Genomic DNA, 14,088 nt, shown 5'->3' on the forward strand with positions numbered 1-14,088 from the left:
TGTATGTGGGTTGTTTCTTTGCCTCCCCATGATTGCTCCTCTCTGGATTTCTGGTTATATAGCCCTCTCTCTCCTGCATTGACAATATACACCACAACAAGAAACAGCACACAGGGCACCAAACACAAATATATTCACAATACTAATAACCCCAAATAAATGTTACCACCAGAAAAAAGAGAGTTAGGGGATAGAAAAGAGTGCAAAAATTATATTGTGAAAAGGAAAAAAAAATTAAGAGTGAGCAGAGAAGAAAAAAAGAAGGGGGGAAATATATTTATATGGGGAGAAAGCTTCAATTAAACAACAGATAATTTGAAAAATGAAAACAAAAAACACCCAGAGACCAATGCAAACTACAAATAACAACTAATCCAGAATATATAAACTACAAACTCTCAAACAACAAACATCCAGATGAATCTGAGGAAGCAGAGCTTATTTCCAAAAGTAAAGGTCAAGGAATTGAACAAATGGGGAAATAGCCACAGTGCAATATAGAGGAAGTAGGAAGCAAATGAGTATATAAGAAGGAAAGTTAAAAAAAAGAACTAAGTACAAATATATATATATGTAAAGATATATATGAAAATTTATGTATATAACTTTTCCCCTTCTTTAATCTATCTATGTATTCATTCACTATTGGAAAAGGAGAATAGAGAGTAGCTAGACCTGAGTTTGTGATTGTAATTAGTTAAGTTATTAGTAGAAGAACAGATTAAGCAAGGAAAGGAATAACAGAAACAAAAATACCAGTAACAACAAAAACAAATAACAAAAAAACAAAAAACAAACAAACTAATCAACAATCAAACATTAACAAGAAAGACAGAAAGAAAAAGGCAAATAAACCAAAGCCAGTTTGACTCAGTGGATAGAGCGTCAGCCTGCGGACTGAGAGGTCCCAAATTCAGTCCTAGTCAAGAGCAAGTACCTTGGTTGCAGGAACATCCACAGTGGGGGGTGTGCATGTGGCAGCTGATTGATGATTCTCTCTCATTGATGTTTCTAACTCTCTACCTATCTCCTCTCTGTAAAAAATCAATAAAATATATTTTTAAAAAAGAATAAGGCAAATGATATTTTGAAAAAAGAAAAAAACTAAACTAAAGGGAAGTAAAAGAAAATCTGGATAGGGAAGAGAAAAGTGTGTATGGGCTTGGAGCAGGGAAGAAGAAATTAGATATATGAGTAAGATCAATTTTTAACAGGGATTAAAAAGGAAGGATAGAGAAAAACTAGAGTAGGAATGGTATAAGAGTAACAGGGCAAAAGGGGAACATGAGGAAGAGAGTGCTGATATAGAGGAAAAGTTGAGATAGAGTAAAATAATGCTACAGGAAAAATAAAAATAGAATGTAGAACACTAATCCCAAAATAAAATAAGAAAAAAATAAAATAAAACTTAAAAAAGAAAAATGTTTCATAATAGTAATTAAAATAAAAATATAATAAGAAAGGTAATATCTGGCGAGAAAGAAAAAAATAGTTTCTCAAGTAAAAGATAAAAAATAAAAATGTAAAGTAGTGAAGGTTGTTCACTTCCTCTACAGTTCTGTTTAGCAGGTCTTTTTCCTGTCAGGTAGATAGCCCAGTATTGGAGTTCTCTGCACTCAACAGCTCCTCTGCCTCATAAACCACAATTCTTTTTTAAGCAGTTGGAAGCTCTTTGTTTCTTAGCCTGCCTTTATTGTATTCACACAGTCAATTTCTGATACAACCCCTGGGTGGCAGTGTTTCTGTATTGATACCTGGGGCTAAAAGGCCCCTCCCCTCCCCAGTTTTTAGATGATGTTTCTGGAAAACTCAAGGAAACATCATCATATCACTTGGAAATGATAATTTTCCTTTCTCTTTTCAAATATTTGTGCTTTTTATTTTGTTCTTTTTAATAAATTAGCTTGTTCTTTAAGAATACTATCCTAGCCGAACCGGTTTGGCTAAGTGGATGAAACCAAGAGCTGGTTCTTTGAAAAGATAAACAAGATTAATGATCCTTTAGCCAGACTCATCAAGAAACAAAGAGAGAGAAACCAATTAATAAAATCAGAAACAAAAGAGGTGAAATAACAACCTACTCACAGAAATACAAAGGATCATTTAAAAAATATGATGAACAGCTATATTCCAGCAATCTGAACAACCTGGATGAAATGGACATATTCCTAGAAAAATACAATCTTTCAGAACTCAATCAGAATCAGAAAACCTGAATATGCAAATAACAACTGATGAAATTGAAGAAATAATAATAATTTAAAAATCTCAGCAAATAAAACCCCCAGTCTGGATGGCTTCACCAGGGAGTTTTATCAAATATTCAAAGAATAGGTAATACCTGTCCTCCTCAAACTATTCCCAAAAATTCAAGAGACAGAAACATTTCTTACCTCTTTGTATAGGCCAGATTGAAAAACCAGATAAAGATTACAAAGAAAGAGAATTACAGGCCAATATTCCTTATAAACATAGATGCTCAAATGCTCCACAAAATATTAGCAAGTCAGGTTCAGCAATATATTAGAAAGATCATACACCATGACCAAGGGAGATTTATTCCAGGGATTCAAGGTTAGTACAATACTTGCAAATCAACAAATGTGATGTATCACATAAATTAAAAGACAAAAATCATGATCATATCAATAGATGCAAAAAAAGCATTTGACAAAATTTAACACCCCTTTAAAAAACCTCTCAGCAAAGAGGGACTAGAGGGATTATACCTCAACATGATAAAGGCCATTTATGATAAACCTGCAGCCAACATCATAATGGCAAAAATTAAAACAATTTTCCCTAAGAACTGGTACAAGACAGATGCCCACTCTCACCACTCTTATTCAACATAATACTGGAAGTGCTAGCCACAGCAATCAGACAAGAAGGAAAAATAAAAGTCATCGAAATTGGAAAGGAGCAAGTAAAACTCGTTATTTGCAAAGGACATAATATTATACATAGAAGATCCTAAAGACTCCACTGAAACACTATTAAATATTATAAAGGATTAAGTCAATGTACAGAATACAAATTCAACACCCAGAAGGCAATGGCATTTTTATACACAAATAATTGATTGTCAGAAAGAAAAACTAAACTTTTTTTTACTATTGCAGCAAACAAACAAAAAATAAGATATTTAGGAATAAAGTTAGCCAAGGAGGTAATAGACTTATACTCAGAAAATTACAGGACATTGAAAAACAATATATAGAAAGTTATAAACAAGTGGAAGAATATACCATGTTCATTGATTGGTAGAACTAGCATCATTAAAATGTCCACACTACCCAAAGTAATTTGTAGATTCAGTGCAATCCCTTTTAAAATACCAACAGCATATTTCACAGATCTATAACAAATATTTAAAAATTTTATATGGAACCAAAAACCCAAAATAGCTGCAGCAATCTTGAGAAAGAAAAACAAAGTTGGAAGGATCACAACACCCAATATCAAATTATACTGGAAAGCCACTGTAATAAATATAGCCTGGTACTGGCACAAGAAGAGGCATATAGATCAATGGAACAGAACAGAGACCCCAGAAATTGACCTAAGCCATTATGCTCAATATTTGACAAAAAACACAAGAGCATACAATGGAGTCAGGACAGCCTCTTCAATAAATGGTGTTAGGGAAATTACAGGCAAAAGAAAGAAGGAATAAGGGAAAGGAGAAAGGAAGGGAGGGAAGAAGGAAGGAAGGAAGGGAGGGAGGAATGGAAGGAGGGAGGGGAGGGAAGGAGAGGGGAGGGGAGGGAAGAGGAGGGGAAGGGAGGAGAGGGGAGGTGGAGGAGAATGGAGAGGAAGGGAGAGGGAGGGAGGGAGGGAGGGAGGGAGGGAGGGAGGGAGGGAGGGAGGGAGTTAGTTTCTAAAAAAATTAAATATGGAACTGCCCAGTAATCCCATTTCTAGGAGTATATCCTAAGAAACCTGAAACACCAATCAGAAAGAATATATGCACTCCTATGTTCATAGAATCATTATTTACAAAATCTAAGATCTGGAAACAGCCCAAGTATCTCAGAAGAAAAAGCTGTGGTACATTTACACAATGGAATGCTATGGAGCAATAAGCAAGGAAGGTTCTCTTACTCTTGAGACAGCATGGAGAGACCTAGAGAATATTATGCAAAGTGAGATAAGCCAGTCAGAGAAAGACAAGTATCACATGATCTCACTCATATGTGGAATCTGATGAAAAAAATAAACTGATGAATAAAATAGATCCAGAGCCATAGAAGCATGGAACATACTGTCAAATCTCAGAGGGAAGGTAAGAGTGTATGAAGAGATTAACCAAAGAATTTATATGCACATATATAATATATGCATAACCCATGGACACAGACAATAGGGCAGTGGACAGGGGCATGCTAGAAGGGGTAAATGGGGGGGAGGGGGGGGGAAGGGACACATGTAATACATTCAACAATAAAGATTTTTTAATTTAAAAAAAAAAAGATGTACTATGGAATCAGGCAGACCAGGATTTTGAGTCCAGCTCTACAATTTAATAGCTATATAATCTCAGCCAGGTTACTTAGTTTCTCTCTCTATCTCTCTCTTTCTCTCTCTTCTCTCTCTCAATTCAGTGACATGATGATTATAGCAAATATTTGTATAGTCTTTACTTTGTGCAATACACTTTTTTAAATTATTAGCCCCTCACAATTTCCTTATGCAGTGTGGATACTGTTATATCTGGCATTAACTGTTAGCAAATAATACCAACAAAAACTGCCACCAAAAAGTCAATGTGTCCTTAACCACAATCTGGTGACCATAAGACTGTATTGAAAATGTTACCATTTTCTATTGAAATTGAAATTCATATTGTGAATTGTAAATTATGCTTAAAGATTTAAAAACCTTTTCTATTTTCTTTTATCTTTACTCTCTTGAAATTTTACAGTTAGATATATAAAGTGATTAGTATCATACTACTTAGTGTGTGTATAAATTAATTGATGAAATTTGTTATTCTTATCTTTAAAGAGATGAATTGAAGAAAAAAATTGGCGAGTTGGGCTTTTACTAATTTTACATGTTATATATTATCTGACCTTTTTTCCAATGAACTTATATTACTTTGTATAATAATATTAGACAATGATGTGCTCTTGGGGAAAGATCTGGAAAATATTTTGTCTCTAAAGTATTAATGACACAAAACTTCATATTTTTCTTATGACACAAGATATTGAAGAATTCTTCAAGTAGGCAAAGGGAAATAACTCCACTGGTCTTTTGTACAGAAGGCTCTTCTCAAGGTCTATAAGAGGAGATTTGGACATTTTTGGTTCTTTTTACTCACCTCGATATGTACATTTATTCTTTTTATTGCATTTCTTTTTTTATGTCCTAGGGTGGTGTGTTTATATGGAAAGGGAGATATATATATATATCATTTAAGCATTTAGATTATTATCCTCTATCAAGAATGGTTGGAAAATCAATGGAAGAAATGGAAAGAACTAGAAATAATCATCGCTTAGTTATCTAAACAAAGAAAAACTTCCTTTTCTCCCTTTCTCTCCAGTAATGCATGGATTTAATAATTTTAATATACTTTTTCTTATGTAAAATTTGATCATGCATTGTTATGTAAATAAAGGCGCTGAAGTATTTTCTTAAGTTATGATGCTTTAAAGATTTGAAGCCCTAGTTGTGCATGAGCAGTATGATATAGAATAAGCTCATTGTGATTAGAGAGGATAACATGCTTAAGGTAGTGTTCAACAGCACAAATTATGAAATTAGAATGCTAGAGTTCAAATCCTGGCCCTGCCACTTCTTGGTTGGATCTTAATTGAACAAGTTGCTTACCTTCCATATGTCTTGGTTTCTACTTATATAAAACAAGAATATAAATAGTAGATGGTAGAGAGTTCTCTATTTCGTAAGGTTGCTATAAGGTTGTTGTAAGAATTAAATGAGTTACTATTTATAAACCACTTTTACATATAGTAAGTATTCAAAAAGTGTAGCCACTAGAAGAAATATCATTGAATCAGAATCTGTTTGTAAGTACTTTTAAAATTTATTTTTAGTGAAGTGTAAAAACTGATTTTTTCACTAGTTGGTTTTGACTATTTGTTTCTTATTTGTATTACAGTTACAAATTATAATACTGTGGTAGAAACAAATTCAGATTCAGATGATGAAGACAAGCTCCATATTGTGGAAGAAGAAAGTATTACAGATGCAGCAGATTGTGAAGGTGGTATGCCAGAAGATGACCTGCCAACAGACCAGACAGTGTTACCAGGGAGAAGCGAAAGAAAAGGGAATGCGAAGACCTGCTGGGAGGATGATGGCAAGTTTAATTTTGTTTTGTAACAGTCTATTCTCTTTATTTTTAATATATTTATAAACTAAAAAGATAAGTTAAATGAAAAATTTGAAATGAACTTTAAGTTTACTTGCCTATTAACCAATAGAAGGTATCCTTCTGTTTACCAAAAAAGTAGATTATGAAGCAGAATAGTAAAGTTATTATGACCAAATGTACAATGCAGATAATATTGAATTCTAATAGATTTTTTAAAAAGAATCAAGCTTTCTATATGCTGTTGATATAATTGAAGCTATATTTAATTTCATAGTGTGACCTCAAATGAAGGATCTACTTACTAGTAAAAAACAAAAATATATATTTTGGCGCAGTGAAATTATAATAATGTAATATACAAAAATCCCAAATACAAATAAGTAATTAGAGTGTTTTTAGTGTATATAAGCCAGTCTGCCTCCTTTTTCATATATATGTGTGTGTGTGTGTGTGTGTGTGTGTGTGTGTGTGTGTATGTGACATCCAAATTTGAGAGAGGAGAAGTCCTAGAAGAGTTTCTGAGTGAAACAAGGGTCTTGAGATACAAAACAGCAGAAAAGGTTAATTATGTAAAAACAAGGAATAGTTGCTTCAAGCAGAAGACACAACATGCATGAAAACATTAAGATTTGAACAAGTGATGTTTGCAGAAATTGAGATCAAGGAAGTAAAGAAGGAAAGAAAGGAAAGGCACTGTGTGCTACATCAAGGAATATGAACTTATTTCTGGAAGCTTTGAAAACATCATTGATATGCACTTCAGAATTAAGTTTAGTAGCAATATGGAAAATAATTTTAGAGGGAGGGAGTCTAAAGACAGGACACAGTGCCTTCAGTAAGCAGGCTATAAGAATTCAGGAGATTATAAGAGTTCTTAAACTAAAGAAGTAGTATCCCTTGTGCTTGGAAGTAAGGGGAAAGATTTGACATAAATGTAGCAGGTAAAACATAAAAGACTTGGTTGATTTTATGTGGAAAGTAAAGGGAAGGACTGACATAACTCCCAGGTTTCTGGAAAATAGAACCCAGATAAGTAAATTTGCTTATTTATTATAACAACTGGTTAATGGCAGTGATATTAAACTTTTAATATTGAGCTCAAAACTTTTGGGAACAAAGATTTCTTATGTATTTCTTGTCTGTGGCCAAAATTGATCCATCAGTATAGTTGAGCCAAAGTCTTATTATGGTAGCAATAAGAAATGATTTGTCTGGAAATAGAGGAGATAAGAAGAATAAGATAGATGGAGATAAAAAAAAAAAAGATGAAAAATATTTAAAAGGTTCTTTTTCTGAAAATATATTGGGATAGATTATTTGGACTATCTCACTGAAAATAACTAATGTCCGTCTAATTGCCTGATGTTATATTAAAAAATAAATAAATCTTCTTGAAAGCTTTAAATAGCTAGCTAGACAGTAAGAAAACAACAGATCAAAATCTAAGTGAACACAGGAACCCATAGAGGTTGGCAGAGCACAGCATAGTAGAGTCTTTGACCTTAAAGACATTTGCCTAAACAAGGCAATATGAAATATATTAAAGCCTTAGACCACCAAAATGTTTAATTACAGATTCTACCATAGTATGGATTACACGTGGATTATATGATGAACTAAAAGCAAACCTTCTCTCATCCCTACCATTCTCAGGAATTAGCAGATAAAATTGCCTTGGTTAGGGATTAGGGGAGTGGAAAATTGTCTCTGAGAAGTAGTAATCATGAAGTGTCTTGCATTGACTTGCACCTCAGATTCACATTACTGGAGTGTGATAATTCTGAAGCCATGATTGACTTTAAATTGGAACTGAGGCTAATGCCTATAGGCACCGAGAAGAAGCTAATACAAATCTTTTTGAGGAACATACCTTCCTCCTAACACTATAGAAGTCTCTTAAATAACCCAGCAAGAACGCACCAACATGAGTGAGAATAAACAGAAATAAGAGGAGCAGAAACTGATCATAAATATGTTAATCAGAGATAATCTCAGAGTTATCTGAGATAGATTATAAAATGACTGTCATGTTTAAAGAAAGAATAGACAAATTTTAAAGGAATCAAATGAAATTTCTAAAAACAAAAAAAAATAATAGAAATTGAAGTTCAAAGGATGGATTTAACAGCAAAGTAAATAGAATTGAAGAAATAATTAATGAATTTAAATGTGGGGAAAATTGTACGAAAACATCTCAGAGAGGCAGAAATAGGAAAAAAAAAAAAAGAATAGGAAACATGAGGATAGAGTTAAAAGGTCCAATATATGTCTAAATTCTAGGAAAAGAGAGAAGAGGGAAACAGTAATATTTGAAGAGATGATGGCTGAGATTTTTTACAGATTCAGTGAAGGACACCAGACCACAAATTGAGAAGTCCAGCAAATCTCAAGAAAAATAAATAAGTCCACTCCCAGGCACATTGTGGTAAAATAGAATATTCAAGATAAAAAGAAAAACTTAAGAGTAAATCCAAAAAGTCAGGTTGTGTTTGAGAGAGTGGCAATTAGACTGATATCCAAATTCTCAATAACAATGGAAACCAGACATAATAAAACGATGTCTCTCAATACAAAATTCTATATTTAGCAAAAATATTTTTAAGCAGCAGCTGCCAGGCTGGGAGCGGCCAGGCCCGGAGCAGCCGGGTGTGGTGCAGCCAGGCCCGAAGCAGCAGCAGCCAGGTCCAGAGCAACTAGGTCGGGAGCGGCGGTGACCAGACCAAGAGCAGCTGGTTGTGGAACGAACCAGAGCAACAAAGGCCAGGCCCGGAGCAGCCAGGCCCGGAACATCTCACTCCTCGCCTGCCCCTGCCCCACGGCTGCCTCTCAGACATGGCTGGAAACTTTTGTGGGAACTTGAGGGTCTGCTGAATCAAGTGATGAAGGCTTAGATCTGGATGTGTTGAGTTAGTATAGGGCTGGGGTGTTGATCTGTGAGTGCCTTGGGTGGGGCCTGGATGAGGCTGGTTGAAATGTCTTTTGGAAATGTCTTTTGTGTGAAATGTATCATTGGGCATGTGGTGGTATTATTGATATGAGAAAATGCTAAGTAACTGATTTACTATCTGGAAAGGGATTTACTATCGGGGAAAGGGAGGGAGGAAGAGACTGAACATAAACTGAACCTATGGATGAGGACAATAGGGGATGGGGAGGGGGCGTAGGGTGGGGTGGGAACCTGGTGGAGGGGGGAAGAAATGAGGAACCTTTGTAACAATATGAACAATAAAGATTGATTTAAAAATATATATATATTTTTTTTTTTTAAAGAAAAAAGGTGAAATGAGGTAATTATTTCATACAAGTTTCAGGCAATGAAAACAGAAAATTTGTTAATAGTAAACCCTTACTAAAGCAAATTCTAAAGGATATATTTTAGGCATGATGAAAGAAATCTTTGATAAGAGGTCTAAGATGTAAGAGCAGAGAAAATGACCAATATATAGTAAAGAGAAAAAAATCACATAGTATTTCTCATGAAATGCTAAGCAAAAAAGTGTGTGTAGTTAAAATTAATTTCAGATGAAGTTAACTTTAAGGTCAAAAGCATTATACTAATGAAATATTAAATGTGCTGATAAGATATTATTTTAAATGTGTTTGTACTTACCGTATTTTTCGGACCATAAGACGCACTTTTTTCCCCCAGAAGTGGGGGGAAAAAGTCCCTGCGTCTTATGGTCCAAATATAGCCTACACATATACTTTTTAAAAAAAGTTTTTTTACTTGCCCGGCTCTGTGTGGTCTCTGTGTGCTTGCCCGGCTCTAAAATGGTTCTAAATGCTGCTGTTTACTTTACAGGGTTGATTACATGTGTTTATGACTGTAATGTTGGGTTTTAATGCACATAAAATATTTTAGGACACTATTTGTTTCAGAATCTTTTTTTCTTCATTTCCCTTCTCTAAAAACTGGTGCGTCTTATGGTCCGGTGCGTCTTATGGTCCGAAAAATACAGCAATAACAGGGTCCAAAAATATATTAAGAAAAAATAAGTAATATATGAAGAGAAAAAGACAAATCTGTGGAATAATTAACACATCATATTAGACATTGATAGAATAATTACACAAAATCAATGAGGATATAGAAGATTTGAAAATACGAGTAAGACATATAGTAATTGCAAAGTAAGTGTTTTTTTTGAACTGTGGGGCTTTTGTAAAACTTGAGCATAGGCAGGGGAATAAAGCAAATCTCAACTAATTGTAAAGGATAAAATTATACAGACATCTTCCTTGAACATAATATAATTAAGCTAGAAAATAATAAAAACTAAGTTTGGAAATTTTAAGAAACACTTTGCATGTTCATGGGTCAATGCAGAAATCATAATGAAAATGAAATTTTATAATGAATGATAAAAATATTGCATTTCAAAATTTGTCCTAGGAGATGTATCAGTAAACATATTTGTACAAGCTATATCTGATATTTTGCTGACTCTATGTTCTTAGATTTTTATGATTTCCCATTTTACGTTTAAGTCTTTTATCCATCTTGAGTTGATTTTGTGTATGGTTTAAGTTGGTGGTCAAGTTTCCTTTTTTTGCAAGTATTTGGCCAGTTTTCCCAGCACCATTTATTGAAATGATTGTCTTGACAGAATTGTATGCTCTTGCCCCCTTTGTCAAATATTAATTTAGCATAATGTTTTGGGCTGATTTTTGGGTTCTCTGTCCTGTTCCATTGATCTATATGCCTGTTCTTGTGTCAGTATCAGGCTATTCTAATTAAGATTACTTTATAGTATAACTTAAAATCTGGTATTGTGATTCCTCCAACTTTGTTCTTCTTTCTCAAGATTGCTGTGGCTATTCAGGGTCTTTTTTTATTCCAATTTATATTTTTGGAAAGTTTGTTTAGGTTTGTGAAATATGCCTTTCACATTTTAATGGGAATTGTGTTGAATCTATAGATTGCTTTGAGTAGTATGGATATTTTAATGATGCTGATTCTACCAATCCGTGAACACTGTATATTCTTCCATTTGTTTATGTCTTTCTCTAGCTCGTTTTCAATGTCCTGTAGTTTCCCAAGTACAGGTCTTTTATTTCCTTAGTTAAGTTTATTTCTGAGCATCTTAATTTTTTTGTTGCAATGGTAAATTGGATTTTGTTTTAGTTTCTCTTTCTATTAGTTCATTATTGGTGTGTAAAAATGCCATAGATTTCTGGCGGTTAATTTTGTATCCTGCTACATTGACAAATTCATTTATTAAATCTAGTACTTTTTTGATGGAGTCTCTTGGGTTTTCCATGTACAATATCATGTCATCAGCAAATAATGACAGTTTTACTTCTTTTTTAAAAAAAAATATATTTTATTGATCTTTTACAGAGAAGAAGGGAGAGGGATAGAGAGCTAGAAACATCGATGAGAGAGGAACATTGATCAGCTGCCTCCTGCACACCCCCTACTTGACGATGTGCCCATAACCAAGGTACATGCCCTTGACTGGAATTGAACCTGGGTCGAACCTGGGACTTTTCAGTCCACAGACCGACGCTCTATCCACTGAGCCAAACCGGTTTTGACAGTTTTACTTATTTTCTAATTTGGATGCCTTTTATTACTTCTTCTTGTCTGATCGATTTGGCTAGACCAGCGTTTTTCAACCGCTGTTCCGAGGCACACTAGATGTTGCCTGGTGTGCCGTAGGTGCAGACAAGACAAGAATTTTATAATTTTTCACTAATATTTTGTTTACTTAATATTTCATAATAAAGTAATTATAAAATACTTTCTTTGTGTTTATTTGATTCCTATTCAAGAGAATTACTTTATATATAGTCAATATAGGCACAGAGTTAAATTTTTTAACATTTTCTAATGGTGGTGTGTCTCATGATTTTTTTCATGAAACAAGTGTGCCTTTGCCCAAAAAAGGTTGAAAAACACTGGGCTAGACGTTAGTAATTCTTTTAATTATTTTATTTTTAGAAAGAGAAAGACATTGATTTGTTGCTCCACTTATGCACTTATTGGTTGATTCTTGTATGTGCCTTAGCAGAGATTAAACCTGCAACGTTGGTGTGTCCAGACAGTGTTCTAACCAATAGAGTTACCTGGTCCAGGCTAAGGTTAGTAATTCTTAATAGTTTACTTTATTGGTTACCATAGAGGCCCTTAATCATGCATTCAAATTATTATGTCTTCAGATCCAAACAGAAAACTTCTGTCCTTAAATTGTGATGCATGTAATTATTATTATTGGGAGATGCCACAGCATTATGTGTTTAATAATTCTTTGTGGACAAAACGCCAAAGGGGTGGGAATAAGTATTAGGTAGACTGTTCACTGTGAGCTTTAGAGAACCAGAATGATATTACCTTAGACTTTTGCTTCTACGTATAAAAGGTGCAATAAGTTTTGATGATCTGCGAACTGTAGGAGCTGTAACTTATGTTACATTTCATGAAGCTGCTAAACACCGAGGATTATTACTTAACTACATTATCTGGAAAGATACGATTGATGATGCAATCATCCTTAATATGCCCAAACAACTAGGGCAACTTTTTGCATTCATACATGTGTTTGGATGTCCTTCTGCTGCAGACAAATTGTGGAATAAGAATAAATCTAATTTTATTGAAGACTTCTGTTGGAAATCACAACAAAGAGAAGGTGCCTGTGTAAACTTTGAAATGCATGCCCTTAATGAAATTCAGGAGGTATTCACATTGCATGGAATGAAATGTTCACATTTCCAATTTCTGGACTATCTTTTATTAATGAATGCAAATACATGTGATGAATCATATGAGTAACACAGGCAGAGGCTTTGATAAATTCTCTGAATAATGAACAGTTGGAAGCCTTTCAGACTATAACTTCATCCATTAAAAATCAAACTGTATACCCTAAATGCTTTTTCTTGGATAGTCCAGGTGGAAAAAACATATCTGTGTAAAGTTTTAATACATTATATTAGTGGTACTGTTTTACTCACAGCATCTATAGGCATTCCTGCAAATTTACTTCTTGGTGGAAGAACCTTTCATTCCCAATATAAATTACTAATTCCATTAAATGAAACTTCAATTTCTAGACTTGATATAAAGAGTGAAGTTGCTAAAACCATTAAAAAGTCCCAACTTATTATTAATGAATGCACCATGCTATAAACACAATAGACAGATTACTAAGAGAAATTATGAATTTGAATGTTGCATTTGGTGGGGAAAATCTTCTTGGAGGGGATTTCAACAATGTCTCAGTATTGTACCGCATGCTATGCAATCAGCCATAGTACAAGCAAGTTTAAAGTAGTGTGATGTTTGGAGATGTTTCAGAAAGTTCTCTCTTAAAACAAATATGAGATCAAAGGATTCTGCTTATAGTGAATGGTTAGTAAAACATGGAGATGGCAAACCTCATAGCAATTTTCATTTAGGAATGGATATTATTGAAATCTCCCATGAAATTATTTGTAATGGATCTATTATTGAAACTACTTTTGGAAATAGTATATCTATAGATAATATTAAAAATATATCTAAATGTGTGATTCTTTGTCCAAAAAATGAGCACATTCAAAGATTAAGTAAAGAAATTTTGGATATACTCAATGGAGATTTTCACACCTATTTGAATGATGATTCCATTGATTCAACAGATGATGCTGAAAAAGAAAATTTTACCAAAGAATTTCTTAATAATATTACTTCTTGGTAATGCCGTTTCATAAATTAAAATTGAAGGTGAGTGCAATTATCATTTTATAGAGAAATCTTAATA

At 33.7% G+C, this 14,088-nt stretch overlaps 1 protein-coding gene across 16 annotated transcripts in view; it reads left to right on the forward strand.

Moving 5' to 3' along the window:
* The window catches only part of ZEB1 (zinc finger E-box binding homeobox 1), a 223,514-nt gene that overhangs the window by 139,637 nt on the left and 69,789 nt on the right, over nt 1-14,088 (forward strand). For 8 of the 16 annotated variants that reach the window (XM_045586072.1, XM_045586048.1, XM_036453608.2 and 5 more), the window contains one exon: nt 6,128-6,326. The exons of 3 other annotated variants lie outside the window; for them this stretch is intronic. In XM_045586072.1, the coding sequence (XP_045442028.1) occupies nt 6,238-6,326 (89 nt within the window). In that variant the 5' untranslated portion in view covers nt 6,128-6,237. Of the gene's footprint in view, nt 1-6,127; nt 6,329-14,088 lie in introns of all 16 variants that reach the window. 5 more of the 16 variants (XM_036453599.2, XM_036453616.2, XM_036453658.2 and 2 more) reach the window with 1 other exon arrangement.

This window comes from Pipistrellus kuhlii, unplaced genomic scaffold (assembly GCF_014108245.1).
Source record: "Pipistrellus kuhlii isolate mPipKuh1 unplaced genomic scaffold, mPipKuh1.p scaffold_m20_p_1, whole genome shotgun sequence".
NCBI classification, from domain to species: domain Eukaryota; kingdom Metazoa; phylum Chordata; class Mammalia; order Chiroptera; family Vespertilionidae; genus Pipistrellus; species Pipistrellus kuhlii.